Source organism: Oncorhynchus keta, chromosome 13 (genome assembly GCF_023373465.1).
Source record: "Oncorhynchus keta strain PuntledgeMale-10-30-2019 chromosome 13, Oket_V2, whole genome shotgun sequence".
Classification (NCBI taxonomy): Eukaryota; Metazoa; Chordata; class Actinopteri; order Salmoniformes; family Salmonidae; genus Oncorhynchus; species Oncorhynchus keta.
In genome coordinates, this window is record NC_068433.1 from 41561789 (window position 1) to 41576438 (window position 14650).

At 46.1% G+C, this 14650-nt stretch overlaps 1 protein-coding gene across 2 annotated transcripts in view; it reads right to left on the bottom strand.

The window, feature by feature from the left end:
• LOC118392357 (cGMP-inhibited 3',5'-cyclic phosphodiesterase 3A-like) overlaps positions 1–14650 on the bottom strand; it is an 80762-nt gene that overhangs the window by 4934 nt on the left and 61178 nt on the right. For both annotated transcript variants that reach the window (XM_035784274.2, XM_035784273.2), the window contains 11 exons: positions 10972–11129; positions 9351–9478; positions 8829–9063; positions 6698–6771; positions 6378–6562; positions 6004–6144; positions 2446–2557; positions 2026–2133; positions 1066–1277; positions 620–823; positions 183–344 (listed from right to left, as the gene is read on the bottom strand). In XM_035784274.2, the coding sequence (XP_035640167.1) occupies positions 183–344; positions 620–823; positions 1066–1277; positions 2026–2133; positions 2446–2557; positions 6004–6144; positions 6378–6562; positions 6698–6771; positions 8829–9063; positions 9351–9478; positions 10972–11129 (1719 nt within the window). The remainder of the gene's footprint in view (positions 1–182; positions 345–619; positions 824–1065; positions 1278–2025; positions 2134–2445; positions 2558–6003; positions 6145–6377; positions 6563–6697; positions 6772–8828; positions 9064–9350; positions 9479–10971; positions 11130–14650) is intronic.

Here is a 14650-nt window from a genome sequence, read left to right on the forward strand (position 1 = left end):
TGGAGTACAGTGGCATATCCAATTCCTGCATTTGAGGTATGTTTTCTGATGCACATCTCGCGCCGGCTCCACGGTGTCTTACTGTAACCATGATTGCATTCTGAACCCAGTGCAGCTCAGTGTAAACACGCGGAACGGTAGGGCCGGTATCTTCTGGCAAAACCTAGACCTAATAGATGTACCTGTTCATAGAACTCATTGACGATGCCCTCGGTCCACTGTAGATGCAAGTCCTTGTGTTTCAGTGGGCCGTTGATGTCCGCCAGTTTGATGCACATCTGACACACCAGCAACCGGTCGTTCTCATTGGACCAGTCGATGCCCGAGCAGCCATCATCACCCACCTGGAGAGAAGCGAGGGTTAAATGAATCTCAAATGTCTTTCCTCGTGTCCTCACATCCTCTATCCCTACCTCTTTTCAACCTATCAGAGAGAAGCCAGGAGAGCGTAAGAGCAAACAAACCTCAGATCTTCTCCTACAGGCTCGTTACTGACATACTGTAAGTTGTCCATCGCCAGAGGCAATGACACAGCGCCTCAGTCCATTCAGCTGTAGATGCGCTGTACATCAAAGAGAAATGTATAGATTAGAAGCTCATGACCATCGGTTCTGTTTACCTTGGCGTTGAACTCTGCCAGGAAGTCAAAGTGTTTCTTGAGGTCGGTGGCGAGGATGGCCTCGATGACCAGGAAGCGGAAGCGTTTGAACTCCACATGCTCCAGGTTGCCCAGGAAGTTGTACTCTGGCCGGGACATGAACAGGTTCCAGGCCGACGCAGCGTGATGGTTCTCTAACACCGAGCGGTCGTTATATAGCACGGCCTACAGGGGGAGACAGAGAGCAACGCGTCACTCATTAGTTATCATTGGTGCATCTCAGTGGTCCCTTTGTCTTCCTCCATTTATCTCTTCAGTGATCTGAGAAGAACACAAGATAAGAAAGTATTATTGGTGGACATCTACCGGGGACTTTGCTTTCACCTTTCCAGTTCCTTTAGTTAGATCCATCCATCCATCCATCCTCTCCCTCTTCTTCCTCCCTCCTTCCCTCTCTCCCTTCCTACCTGAGGAGCGCTAGTCGCCACGAGGAAGGCGTTGGTCCGTCCAGGGTGGTCGTAGTCGTGCATGGCTGCAGCCACATACAGAGCCATGAGCTCCAGGGATGGGATGAGGCCAGACAGACATCCATAACCCTCCTCCATCACCGCAGACATCTTAGAGACCAGGAATCCTGTATGGCCTATATGGCTGGGGGTGAGGAGCCCACTGTCAGAGTCTGGGGACACACACACACACACACACACACGCAGGGATAGAAGGGTCAGAGAGATAAATGAGGTGAGGGGTGACGGTCATTGTCGTAACAAATCAGAAACCTTAGCACAAAACACTTGGGTCAACTTGGGTCAACTTGGGTGTTGTGTGTGCGCGTCAGCGTGCTAATGTGTGGGCAAATGTGTATATGACATGAGCATCAGAAAACAACAAGAATGAGAGACAGACAGCCACCCTGCCCCTCAGCCATCAGAGTAGGCCATCTGCCAGCCCAGTCAGACAGATTTTGTGAAGAACAAACAGATCAAGATCAGCATGTTGACATTGGCGTCTGGAAGAGATAGGCTTCTATGTAAACAGCTCTACATAGAGAGCGAGAGGTAAAAGAACTGTCGATGACTATGAACTAACGGTCATCTGATCTCGCTGGAAACCTTGTTCTGGGAACTTCCACAGCCTCCGGTCTGCAAACTGTGAGGCTGATTGATATAATTATGCCATTTCACATAAGCTACTGATGTGGTTGCTGTGTATGAATTAATATACAGCAGCTAATTGAACCCCAGAAGGATGCCATCAGCAACAAGCATACAACAGTAGGCTTATAGACATAGGATATTAGCCACCGTCAGAACACAAAGGAACGGAGAGTGGAGGAAAGGAGTGTGCGCGCACGCGCGTGTGTGTGGTTGTGTGTGTCCGTGCATGTGTGTGTGCTTGTATTTGCATATGCGCGTGTGTGTCCTCACCAGAGTCAGAGCTGTGGTCTGTGAGGAGATTGGGCAAGCCTGGCACGGCCTGGGTGGTGAGGTACCACACGGCATGGAGCACGTCAGTGGCATGGATCCTGTTGTGGTCTGCATGGGGAGGGAGAGGAGATGCCAACTGTAGTACGAACTTAGTCCACTGGATGATAATGATGCCTCACAAACCATACAGAGACAGGTGGAGGTAGAGGGAACAGAACGAGTGCTGAGATTGCATTGAGAAAGCCAACCACTCCCTCTTGTGGATAGAATAGGCAGTGCTACCACCACAGCTGCACGGAGTTTGGATTTACGGTGGCTTCAATCAAATGTTTTTTTGATATTCTCGAGTACTTGATGTAACTGTGTGTGTGTATTTTCAAAGCATATTCACATCGAGGATTGATGGTAACGTTTGCTCACATGGGATGTCCCTGTATCCGTTCTCCAGAGCATGGAAATAGTTCATGAACTCCTTGACAGGAATCTTGAACGTCTCAAACAGTCCCGTGTCCTCAAACAGGCGGTAGGAAACCTGGAACACACATAGAGCAGCCTTATCCCATCCACCTAGTTTGCCTCTTCACACCTGAAGCCGTGAACCTGCTCATGGGTCTTTCCCCGAAATGAGTCCCCTTTGTGTCCCTTTGATATTTTAAGTAGAAATCGTGCACCAATATTGAATTAAAAGCCCGTTATATTAAATGAAGTGCACTTTAATATAGACCAAGTGAAACATTCGATACATCTGATTGGTTTATATGATTAACGACTTTCTGAAAAATTCTGCATTTTGACATGTCCCTCTGTGTGTAACCGTGTGAGAACTTTGGGTCGACAAGGGAGGGGTGGGTGGAGAAAGTTATATAAGGCCATATAGGTCCACTAACACAGGACTCGTAAAGGCCCAGTGCACAACCCCAGCACCCCTACTCCCTGCGGCTATGCCTCAGTGCACCGTCTGTGACTTCTAGCAAGATTTTAACTCACTTAATCCCAAAATGTTCACCATCATCGTAAAACCGCGGTAACTTTGGCGCGTCGATAAAGTCATTTCTCAAGCGTATTATTTATTTCATGTGATTAAAGGTCAACCCTGCCAAGTGAACCCGAATTCTCGTTTTAATGTGGTGAAACTATTCCTTTTAAATATTTGTTTCAAAAGACAAAATGTAACATTTAATAATCAAATCATAGTGTTAAAACAGTGAACTGGTCCTACTCTTTCTGGCCATTTCTGGTGTTTTGTGGTAGGAAACTGAGTAACACGTCAACTCTGTTACCCACAGATAGACAGACAGGCTAGAAGTGTTTTAAAAGGACTTTCCAGTGAAATACTCACTTTTAAGTGTATAATCTGTTCCCTCATAACCAATTCATGTTGTCGACTCATCCTATACTCGTATTTGTGGCCAAAGTATAAATTGGAGAAGAAAAACACATCGTCAACCCTGTTACGGTCAACCCTGTTACTTTATTTGGCACTTAATAGGCACTGTTATTATCTATGCATAGTCACTTAAATAACTCTACCTACATGTACATATTACCTCAATTACTTTGACACCGGTGCCCCCGCACATTGGCTCTATCCGGTATCCGGTATATAGCCACATTATTGTTATTTACTGCTGCTCTTTAATTATTTACCTCTTATCTCTTAATTTTCTTTTAGGTATTTTATTAAAACTGCATTGTTGGTTAAGGGCTTGTAAGTAAGCCTTTCACTGTAAGGTCTACCTACACCTGCTGTATTTGGCGCATGTGACAAATAAAATTTGATTTGATGTTATAGTCATTTTTTATGAACTTCTTGAGATGAGAACATGTTTTTTATTAAGTTGAACATGTGCTATTCATGACAGAATGTTACAATTAGGTGAAATAGAAAGTTGTTTTTCACCAAGATACACTTCAGAAATGGAACTCATTTCGTCGAACGACCCTACTGCCGTCTTGGTGTACAGTACACTGCAAATCCAATTACTTGTAACTCCTGTTTCAACCAGTAGATGGCAGTGTAATCCCACCCATATATCACAGTGCTTTATTCACAGGCATCCCTCGATGGCCAAATCTGTGAGCAGATTCCTCTGTCTATCAAAGCCCCTAAATTTTGGAATAGCTGTTCCTGTCAGGTAAGAGGGGCAGACACCATTGAGGCTTTTACATCACGTTTAAAACCCCACCTTTCTAGCTTGGCCTTTAATCAGTGACTGTTTAAACATCATATGTGTTTTATGCTCTTTTTATTCATACTTTTTACTGCTTCCTGTTTTCTTGAACTATTTTTCATTGCATTGTCATAATGTATTTTCTTAATTGTGTTGTGATTTTTTAAATGCATTTTAAATACACTTTGGTTTAAAGTCTGAGCCATTCTCTCTTGATTCACGATAGACTGTTTCCACCACAGTATTCTGACTTGTTTACCTATCCTTACCTGGATGGGTCTGGGTTTTTCTCAATTGGCTCTCCAGTAGCTAACCTTACCTGGCTGAGGATGCAGCCTAATCTCCACCCGGTTAAAAACTATCCTCACCTAGCTAAGTCTCACCTGTTCTCACCTGACTAAGGCTGTATCTATCCTTACCTGGCTGAGGATGCAGCCAGACTGTCAGTGTGTCTTCTCCGCCAGGTTGAAGATGTGCTGTTCTCACCTGTACTCACTGGTTCTCACCTGGCTGAGGCCTGTTCTCACTGACTGAGGCCTGTTCTCACCTGGCTGAGGCCTGTTCTCACCTGCTTGAGGCCTGTTCTCACCTGCCTGAGGCCTGTTCTCACTTGCCTGAGGCCTGTTCTCACCTGCCTGAGGCCTGTTCTCGCCTGCTTGAGGCCTGTTCTCACCTGCCTGAGGCCTGTTCTCACCTGGCTGAGGCCTGTTCTCACCTGGCTGAGGCCTGTTCTCACCTGCTTGAGGCCTGTTCTCACCTGCTTGAGGCCTGTTCTCACCTGGCTGAGGCCTGTTCTCACCTGGCTGAGGCCTGTTCTCACCTGGCTGAGGCCTGTTCTCACCTGGCTGAGGCCTGTTCTCACCTGCCTGAGGCCTGTTCTCACCTGCCTGAGGCCTGTTCTCACCTGCCTGAGGCCTGTTCTCACCTGGCTGAGGCCTGTTCTCACCTGGCTGAGGCCTGTTCTCACCTGGCTGAGGCCTGTTCTCACCTGGCTGAGGCCTGTTCTCACCTGGCTGAGGCCTGTTCTCACCTGCCTGAGGCCTGTTCTCACCTGCCTGAGGCCTGTTCTCACCTGGCTGAGGCCTGTTCTCACCTGGCTGAGGCCTGTTCTCACCTGCCTGAGGCCTGTTCTCACCTGGCTGAGGCCTGTTCTCACCTGCCTGAGGCCTGTTCTCACCTGCCTGAGGCCTGTTCTCACCTGGCTGAGGCCTGTTCTCACCTGCCTGAGGCCTGTTCTCACCTGGCTGAGGCCTGTTCTCACCTGCCTGAGGCCTGTTCTCACCTGCCTGAGGCCTGTTCTCACCTGGCTGAGGCCTGTTCTCACCTGGCTGAGGCCTGTTCTCACCTGGCTGAGGCCTGTTCTCACCTGGCTGAGGCCTGTTCTCACCTGGCTGAGGCCTGTTCTCACCTGCCTGAGGCCTGTTCTCACCTGGCTGAGGCCTGTTCTCACCTGGCTGAGGCCTGTTCTCACCTGCCTGAGGCCTGTTCTCACCTGCCTGAGACCTGTTCTCACCTGCCTGAGGCCTGTTCTCACCTGCCTGAGGCCTGTTCTCACCTGCCTGAGGCCTGTTCTCACCTGCCTGAGGCCTGTTCTCACCTGCCTGAGACCTGTTCTCACCTGCCTGAGGCCTGTTCTCACCTGCCTGAGGCCTGTTCTCACCTGCCTGAGACCTGTTCTCACCTGGCTGAGGCCTGTTCTCACCTGCCTGAGACCTGTTCTCACCTGCCTGAGGCCTGTTCTCACCTGCCTGAGACCTGTTCTCACCTGCCTGAGGCCTGTTCTCACCTGGCTGAGGCCTGTTCTCACCTGGCTGAGGATGCATCCTGAGCGGCCATGTGTTTTCTCCACCAGGTTGAAGATGGGGAAGTTCCAGCTGTTGAGTTGAGTCATCAGAGGATCCAGCTCTGACATCACCAGAGGCTCTGAGTCCAGGATAGGCTGTGTGTCCTAGAGGTCAGGGGTCAGAATCAAGGGTAATTTCAAGTAGCTATGGGTAATAGTATGTTACAAGTAGGGTAGTGCACTTTATAGGGAAATAGCATGTTATTTGGTATTTGCTCTTCGAATCAAATAAATAATTTCATAATGTGTTGATTTATTGATATTGCAGCCATGAAATGTTTAGCATATTTGTAGACCCATTTTCATTCCACTCAATGCATTTCTATAGAGGAACCTACCTCTAGAGGTGGCATTAGGGGTTGCAGGACGATGCCCTCAGGCTGGTACGACCTGCATCCGTCCTGGGTGTCCGAGGGCTTCTTGGCCCCCTCCACGTCCTCCTCGTTCTGTGCAAAGTCACTGCTGTCACTGTGGTTGGTCTCGTAGGTGCTCTCACAGTCTGACGACGCCACTGCCGGGTCATCTTATAGGACAGAACAGATCAGGGGTCAGGGGTTAAGTCAGGTGGTTGGCACGCTCACGACGTGGCAAATAGAAATGTAACACTAAGAGAGAAGTCATATATGGAGAAGTAGATAAGTGTCCTTTTACTACTTACCAGGGTGGGGTATTCTATCCCCTTTGTCCATAGATCCCTCCCCATGGCTCAGCCTGCTGTACGGTCTGCCACAGCTGAGAGAGGGACAAAGGACAGATAAACAAAGGATATTCAAAACATGTAAACAACTACGATATGAAAAAAGGCTCTACATTTATATCTAATGGGAGAGGAGAAAAGAGAACAAGAGGATAAGCGAAGAGTTAACCACATCAGTAGCGTTAGAGGAAACAAGGCCAGATAAAAGGCCAACGAGTCCAGGTCAGTGATCACTTCTCACATCATCAGACCAGCTGTTCTAGCTGAACCAGGATCAACGACATTCTTCCTCTCAACACAGCCAGAGCCAAGGGTGTATATTTGTATTTATTAAGGATCCCCATTTGCTGATGCCAAGGCAGCAGTATTCCAGGTGTGACAAAACTAGGGCCTGTAGAACCTGCCTTGTTGATAGTATTGTTAAGAAGGCAGAACGCTTTATTATGGACAGACTTCTACCCATCTTAGCTACGGTTGCATTAACATGTTTTGTCAATTACAGTTTACATTCCAGGGTTACTCCAAGCAGTTTAGTCACCTACATTTGCTCAATTTCCACATTTTTCATTACAATATTTAGTTAAAGTTTAGGGTTTAGTGAATGATTTAACCCAAATACAATGCTTTTAATTTTTGAAATATTTAGGATTTATTTCTTGCCACCATTCTGAAACTGACTGCAGCTCTTTGTTAAGTGTTGCAGTAATTTTACTTCCCATAGTAGCTGATGTGTATAGTGTTAAGTCATATGCATACATAGACTTTGCCCAAAGCCAGTGGCATGACATTAGTAAAGATTGAAAAAGGTAAGGGGCCCAGACAGCTGCCCTGGGGAATTCCTGATTCAACCTGGATTATGTTGGAGAGGCTGTCATTAAAGAACACCCTCTGTCTTCTGTTAGACATCTATAACGTCAAAAGCCACTCTGAGGTCTAACAAAACAGCTCCCACAATCTTTTTATCATCAAGTTCTCTGTTTGTTTCCGTTTGGTTCCTAGTGAATACACCGCAGTACTCCCTTCCCATGTCAACAACACAGCCCTGGCCTCCATTACTTACTTTATCGTTTCCTTAATGTCCACCATCTCAACACTTATAACCCTCCCACATCCAGCCATTCATTATTGTCTTTATGTATTTCTTCTGTGGTGGACTTTTCTTCCTTAGATCACTCATCTTAATAACTGAACATCTTGTCGTCGCCATAAAGACAACCTATACTCCTTATCCACGTCCTCTTGTCTTAGAACATTGCAGCGGGACCTTCTCTGTGACTCTCTGGCGTGAGTCCATATGCCTCAGAGTCTCTTTCTATCTATTTCTCTCCCTTTGACTGTCTCATCTCTCTCTCTGGTGTGAGTCCATGTGCCTCGCTCCCCCTCTCTCTCTTTCTCTGACTCTCTGACCCTCTCTTTCTTTGACTCTCTCACCCTCTCTTTCTTTGACCCTCTCCCCTCCCTCGCTCTCTCTCTTTGACTCTCTCTCTTTCTTTGACTGTCTCATCTCTCTCTCTGGCGTGAGTCCATGTGCCTCATAGGAAGTCTCTTCATCTCTCTCTTTGACTCTCTCCCCTCTCTCTCTCTCCCCTTGACCCTCTCTTTCTTTGACACTCACCTCTCTCTCTCTCTCTCTCTCTCTCTCTCTCTCTCTCTCTCTCTCTCTCTCTCCTTCCCTCGCTCTGACTCTCTCCCCCTCCCTCGCTCTCTCTCTTTGACTGTCTCACTCATCTCTCTCTGGCGTGAGTCCATGTGCCTCAGAGGATCTCTCTCTCGAGACATGACTGGTTACTCATCTCTCACCCTTTGTAATACACATGCACACGGAACAGAAACACACACAGGACGATGAAGCAGCATGAAGCCGTTAAACAACGTCTCTTCTCCGATTCAGCGAGGCTGAGCTTAAAGCTACATGCACGACTTCCTCAGTCTCTGCTTCAGTCTCTTCTAGACAGCGCTGCCAATGATCAGTGAAGTAACGGGCAAGAATTTGACATTCAAGCTTTTCTCTGTGTGTATGTTCTGTACCTCTTTGTGACAGCAGAAAGGGCAGTATCTGTTTTGTGTATATCTGTAAGTACGTGTATGCTACCTGATGCAGAGGGATGGTGGCCCCCAGTGCGGTGTGGTGGAGCTAGGTGCACTGATGCTGTGTGTTAATGCTCTGTGTGGGACCTGGGGGTCCACAGGCCTCTCTCCCTGGCTGTCCACAGGGTCCGGTAGGTCCACAGAGCAGGACTTGGTGGTGGGGCTGGAGACAGGGGTCCCCTGGACCGGAGGGGAGTGGCAGGGAGAGGCCAGAGGAGATATATTGGAGGGGGGGTAACCTGGAGAGAGAACAGGGTTATTAGGAGGGAAGACGCGTTCAACGAAATGTAACAAATCAGATCACGATTTAAACAAAGACAAAATAGAAATTGCACATACTGCCCACACACATGCACTGACACAGGCACACACTGAATGGACAGAGAATGGGTTGACCCGTCTCTTGCATCTCTTACATGGCCCCATAACATTAGAATCATTCTAAATGACCTGTTCTCTCCTGATGGACTAAAAATATCACTCTCTGTTTGTCACGCAAAGTGTCTACACACACACACTCACACACCTGGTCTGGTCATGCGTCTGTTGTAGAGGTGGTTGGAGGTGGCTGAAGCGGAGTAGGAGGCAGACATGGAGCGACTCTTTGAGATGGTGAGCATTACAGAGCTGTTCCACGACTCACTGTTCACCATGCTGGAAAACACACGGGATATCAACACCTCAGTAAGTCACAATACTCTTAACACACAGGATGCCACAACCACAGTCTGTCTGCACTGTCTGTTGAATGCTGTTATGGTGCACCGTGTTGCTTTTTCGCAATTAAACAGAGCATCTATTCAACGTCCATTGTCCCTGAAGAGTGGCAGATCAGACACTACCATAACACCATCACCTCCACTCTTAGAAAAGAAAGTTGCTATCTAGAACCTAAAAGGGTTCTTCCACTGTCCCCATAGGAGAACCCTTTGAATAACCCTTTTGTGTTCCATGTAGAACCATTTCCACAGAGGGTTCTACATTGAACCCAAACGGGTTCTACCTGGGACCAAGAAGGGTTCTCCTATGGGGACAGCCGAAGAACCCTTTTGGAACCCTTTTTCCTGAGAGTGTACTGGGTGGTGACCCCAGCAGTATTTTAATCCTGCTCTGACATACAGGATAAAAATCTCCCTGGGACATTTATTCTAGAATGTTTTGTCTCCAGGAAGCCGCCAAAGAGCCAGACTGGATTAACTGTTACACTCTGAGCTTCAACCAATATCTCAAAAAGAGGAACAATTTAGATGATAAATAATAGCAGCAAAAGGGATGTTGTTTTGGCCCGAACAACACAGATTGGCCCCCGGAGAGTACAGCCAGTTCTGAGCCTGACACAGGGTGGAAATGGAATGAATCACAAAACTGGTGTGCATTATCATCTGTATGTCTCAAACAATCCTATCATCTCAGGTTAGGTGGTTTATTCTGCATATTTCTTACCCATATCCAAACCTTTAGGATCTACAAAGTGCTATGAGGTAGGGGTTCGAGAGTATAGAGGGTAGGAGGTAGAGGACTAGGGTCAGTTTAGGATTGGGTGACAGACTGCTGGATGCTAAAAACGCAGTCTCTGTACAGATGAAGGCCAGCTGCCTTGCAGGAGCACTCCACAGGACTGGAGCCACAAACAGTCTCCGTCAAAGACAGGCATACACATAGAACATCCTACGTTCTCCAGTTCAAACTCCCACATGACCCGTCCATCATTCACCACTTAAGAAAATATATCAGTGTTGCACGTGCATTATAGGTCTAATATTTCACTATTGTGACGGGCCGTAAAGGAGGAGGGTTTACAGCTGGGGAGGGCCTTGTGCTGGCCTCAGGATGACCCCTACGGGAAGTTACTCGAGCAGCAGGAAGCAAGTCGGACGTCTGGATGTGGAGACGAACAGAGAGAGAGAGAGAGAGAGAGAGAGAGAGAGAAAAAGGGAGTCTATCGAGGAGGAGAGGGGCTGCTACCTGCATGGCGGTTGACTAAGAGTGAGATAGGGAGAAAAAGAGGGAAAGAGGAAGGAAATGTGTGAGAGAGAGAGGGAGAGAGATGGCGAGAGGGAGAGAGATGGCGAGAGGGAGAGAGATGGAGAGAGGGAGAGAGATGGCGAGAGGGAGAGAGAAGGGTAGTAGAGGATAGTGAATGATACCTGCATGGCGGACTGTCGTGGAGGGGTTTGATGCTGGCAGAGCGGTCTCTGCGTACAGGTCCTGGTTCTATGGTGGGAAGACCTGTAGCTGAGGTGGTGGTGGTCCATGTAGAGGAGATCCTTCTCAGCAGGCCTGGAGGCAGGCTCCGTCTCAGACGCTACAACACACACAACGTTGGGTCCAGGTCTCTGAACAGCTAATCAAATCAAATGGTATTGGTCACATACACACATTTAGCAGATGTATTTTGCTACACCCGCAATAACATCTGCTTGTAAACATCTGATTCTCTACTCTGCACCGACAACATCCTGGACGGGAGATCAGAGGTCAACCACTGCAGTACAGACATTATGAAAGGACAAGAACATTTGAGGTAGGCAGATGATGGTTTTCCGGTTGATAAGGGAACGTGACAGATGGAAGACCTGGAGGAATGTCCTCAGAATCATTTGGTCGGAAAAGTGTTACTTTTTAACCACCGTAAAAATGTGGCAAAACAAATCTGTGCCAGGTCAAATCTTCCAATGACTGCATGATTCATTATTATCAGTTCAAATAACATAACACATGCTTGAGAGATTAGTTTGAATGAATTTTATTTTGTGATGATACAAAGCATACTGTATAGTATAGTATTAACTTAATCTTAATGAAACTAATTGTATCCATAATTTGGTAGATATGTTTTAAAGTAGAGGATAAAAACACCATTGTTCATTGACTAAAGAGAGAGAGAACAGAACCAGAGAAAAGCCTTGCTGACAGGAACATTAATATTTCACTCTTTCCTGGGCTTGTGTGTGTGTGTGTGTGTCTGTCCCAGCATATTAATCCATCTGAAACACACACACCCTGTGCACACCCTTATTTAGTCTCACCTCTGCACTAAGTGCCTGCATGCATTTTGAAGTGCTGGCCTTGTAAAACATTAAAAGCTTTCTGTAGGAATGTCTGTCAATGTTCACTACATTACAGGGTCTTTCCAGCATGGGGAGGTGAAGTGGGGATGTATGTGTGTGGACGAGGTTGAGAGGAGTGTGCGCGTGTGCGTGTGTGCGTGTGTGTGTGTGTGTGTATGTATGCATGTACAGTTGAAGTCATAAGTTTAAATACACTTATGTTGGAGTCATTAAAACTTGTTTTTCAACCACTCCACAAATGTCTTGTTTTTTGGCAAGTCAGTTAGGTAATCTACTTTCTGCATGACACGAGTCATTTTCCCAACAATTATTTACAGACAGATTATTTCACTTATAATTCACTGTATCACTATTCCAGTGGGTCAGAAGTTTACATACACTAAGTTGACTGTGTATTTAAACAGCTTGGAAAATTCCAGAAAATGATGTCATGGCTTTAGAATCATTCTGATAGCCTAATTGACATAATTTGAGTCAATTGGAGGTGTACCTGTGGATGTATTTCAAGGTCTACCTTCAAACTCAGTGCCTCTTTGCTTGACATCATTGGAAAAACAAAATAAATCAGCCAAGACTTCAGAAAAAAAATTGTAGACCTCCACAAGTCTGGCTCATCCTTGGGAGCAATTTCCAAATGCCTGAAGGTACCATGTTCATCTGTACAAACAATAGTACGCAAGTATAAACACCATGGGACCACGCAGCCATCATACCGCTCAGGAAGGATACTCGCTCTGTCTCCTAGAGATTAATGTACTTTGGTGCGAAAAGTGCAAATCAATCCCAGAACAACAGCAAAGCCCTGACCTCAATCCTATAGAAAATGTGTGGGCAGAACTGAAAACGCGTGTGCGAGCAAGGAGGCCTACAAACGTGACTCATTTACACCAGCTCTGTCAGTTAGCGATGGGCCAAAATTCACACAATTTATTGTGGGAAGCTTGTGGAAGGATACCCGGAACATTTGACCCAAGTTAAACAATTTAAAGGCAATGCTACCAAATACGAATTGAGTGTATGTAAACTTCTGACCCGCTGGGAATGTGATGAAAGAAATAAAAGCTGAAATAAATCCTTCTCTCCTATTATTCTGACATTTCACATTCTTAAAATAATGTGGTGATCCTAACTGACCTAAAGGGAATTTTTATTTGGATTAAATGTCAGGAATTGTGAAAAACTGTACAGTTGAAGTCGTAAGTTTACATACACCTTAGCCAAATACATTTAAACTCAGTTTTAAATCAGTTCTTCACAGCAGGGATGGTGTTCTTTGGCTTGCAAGCCTCCCCCTTTTCCTCCAAACATAACAATGGTCACTAGAATTGTGATACAGTGAATTATAAGTGATATAATCTGTCTGTCAACAATTGTTGGAAAAAATAATTTGTGTCGTGCACAAAGTAGATGTCCTAACTGACTTGCCAAAACTATAGTTTGTTAACAAGAAATTTGTGGAGTGGTTGAACAACGTGTTTTAATGACTCCAACCTACGGGTATGTAAACTTCCGACTTCAACTGTATGTATGTATGTGTGTGTGTGTGTGTGTGTGTGTGTGTGTGTGTGTGTGTGTGTGCCTCCCAGCATATTAATCCATCTGAAACACACACACCCTGTGCCTCCCGGGACAGTCTTGTCACCCTACTCTTTCTAAAGCCTCTGTCTCAGGACCATGAATTAGTATTTCCATTGGTTATAACATGAGTACAGTCATTGTCGTCCGTATGACATTTATATGACCTGATGGTGAGATGGACACAGTGTGATTGGCTCACAGACTCAGAGGCTTGGAGCAGGATTCAAAGGGTTGCAGAGGTCCAGATGTCTGATGCTATCGAGGTGAGCCATGTCTCTTCCAGTTACTCACAAAGACAGTCTGTGTCACAGCCAAGGGGGAGGGGTCAAGTCTCGTCCTATCAGGGTCAGGCCCACTTCCTCATATCAGCCCTGGTTTGTGTCTAATGGGCACTAAACATTACCTCATTGAATCTATTCTGACATCTATCTGGGTCTAAAAGCATGTCAATACTACTTTGCTATGCATAAGGTTCTAGTAAATTAAACTATATTGAACAAAAATATAAACGCACAGTACAACAGTTTCAACTATTTTACTGAGGTACAGTTCATATTCGGAAATCAGTCAATTGAAATCAATTCATTAGGCCATAATCTATGGATGTCACATAAGTGGGCAGAGGCACAGCCATGGGTGGGCCTGGGAGGGCATAGGCCCATCCCCTTGGAAGCCAGGTCCACCCACTAGGGAGCCAGGCCCAGCCAATCAGAATGATTTTTCCCCACAAAAGGGCATTATTACAGACAGAACTACTCCTGAGTTTCATCAGCTGCACGAGTGGCTGGTCTCAGATGATCCCGCAGGTGAATCCGGAATTAGAGGTCCTGGGCTGGCATGGTTGTGAGGTCAGTTGGAGGTACTGCCAAATTCTCTAAAACAATGTTGGAAGCGGCTTATGGTAGAGAAATTAACATTACACTCTCTGGCAACAGCTCTAGTGGACATTCCTGTAATCAGCATGCCAATTGCATACTCCCTCAAAACTTGAGACATCTGTGGCATTGTATTGTGAGACAAAACTGCACATTTTAGAGTGGCCTATTATTGTCCCCAGCACAAAGTGCAACCAACACTTTATATGTTGCGTTTATATTTTTGTTGAGGATATTTAATACAATTTATCAATTTCAGGCGAAATTTTCCATATTATTTCATTGTGATATACACCTGGGAT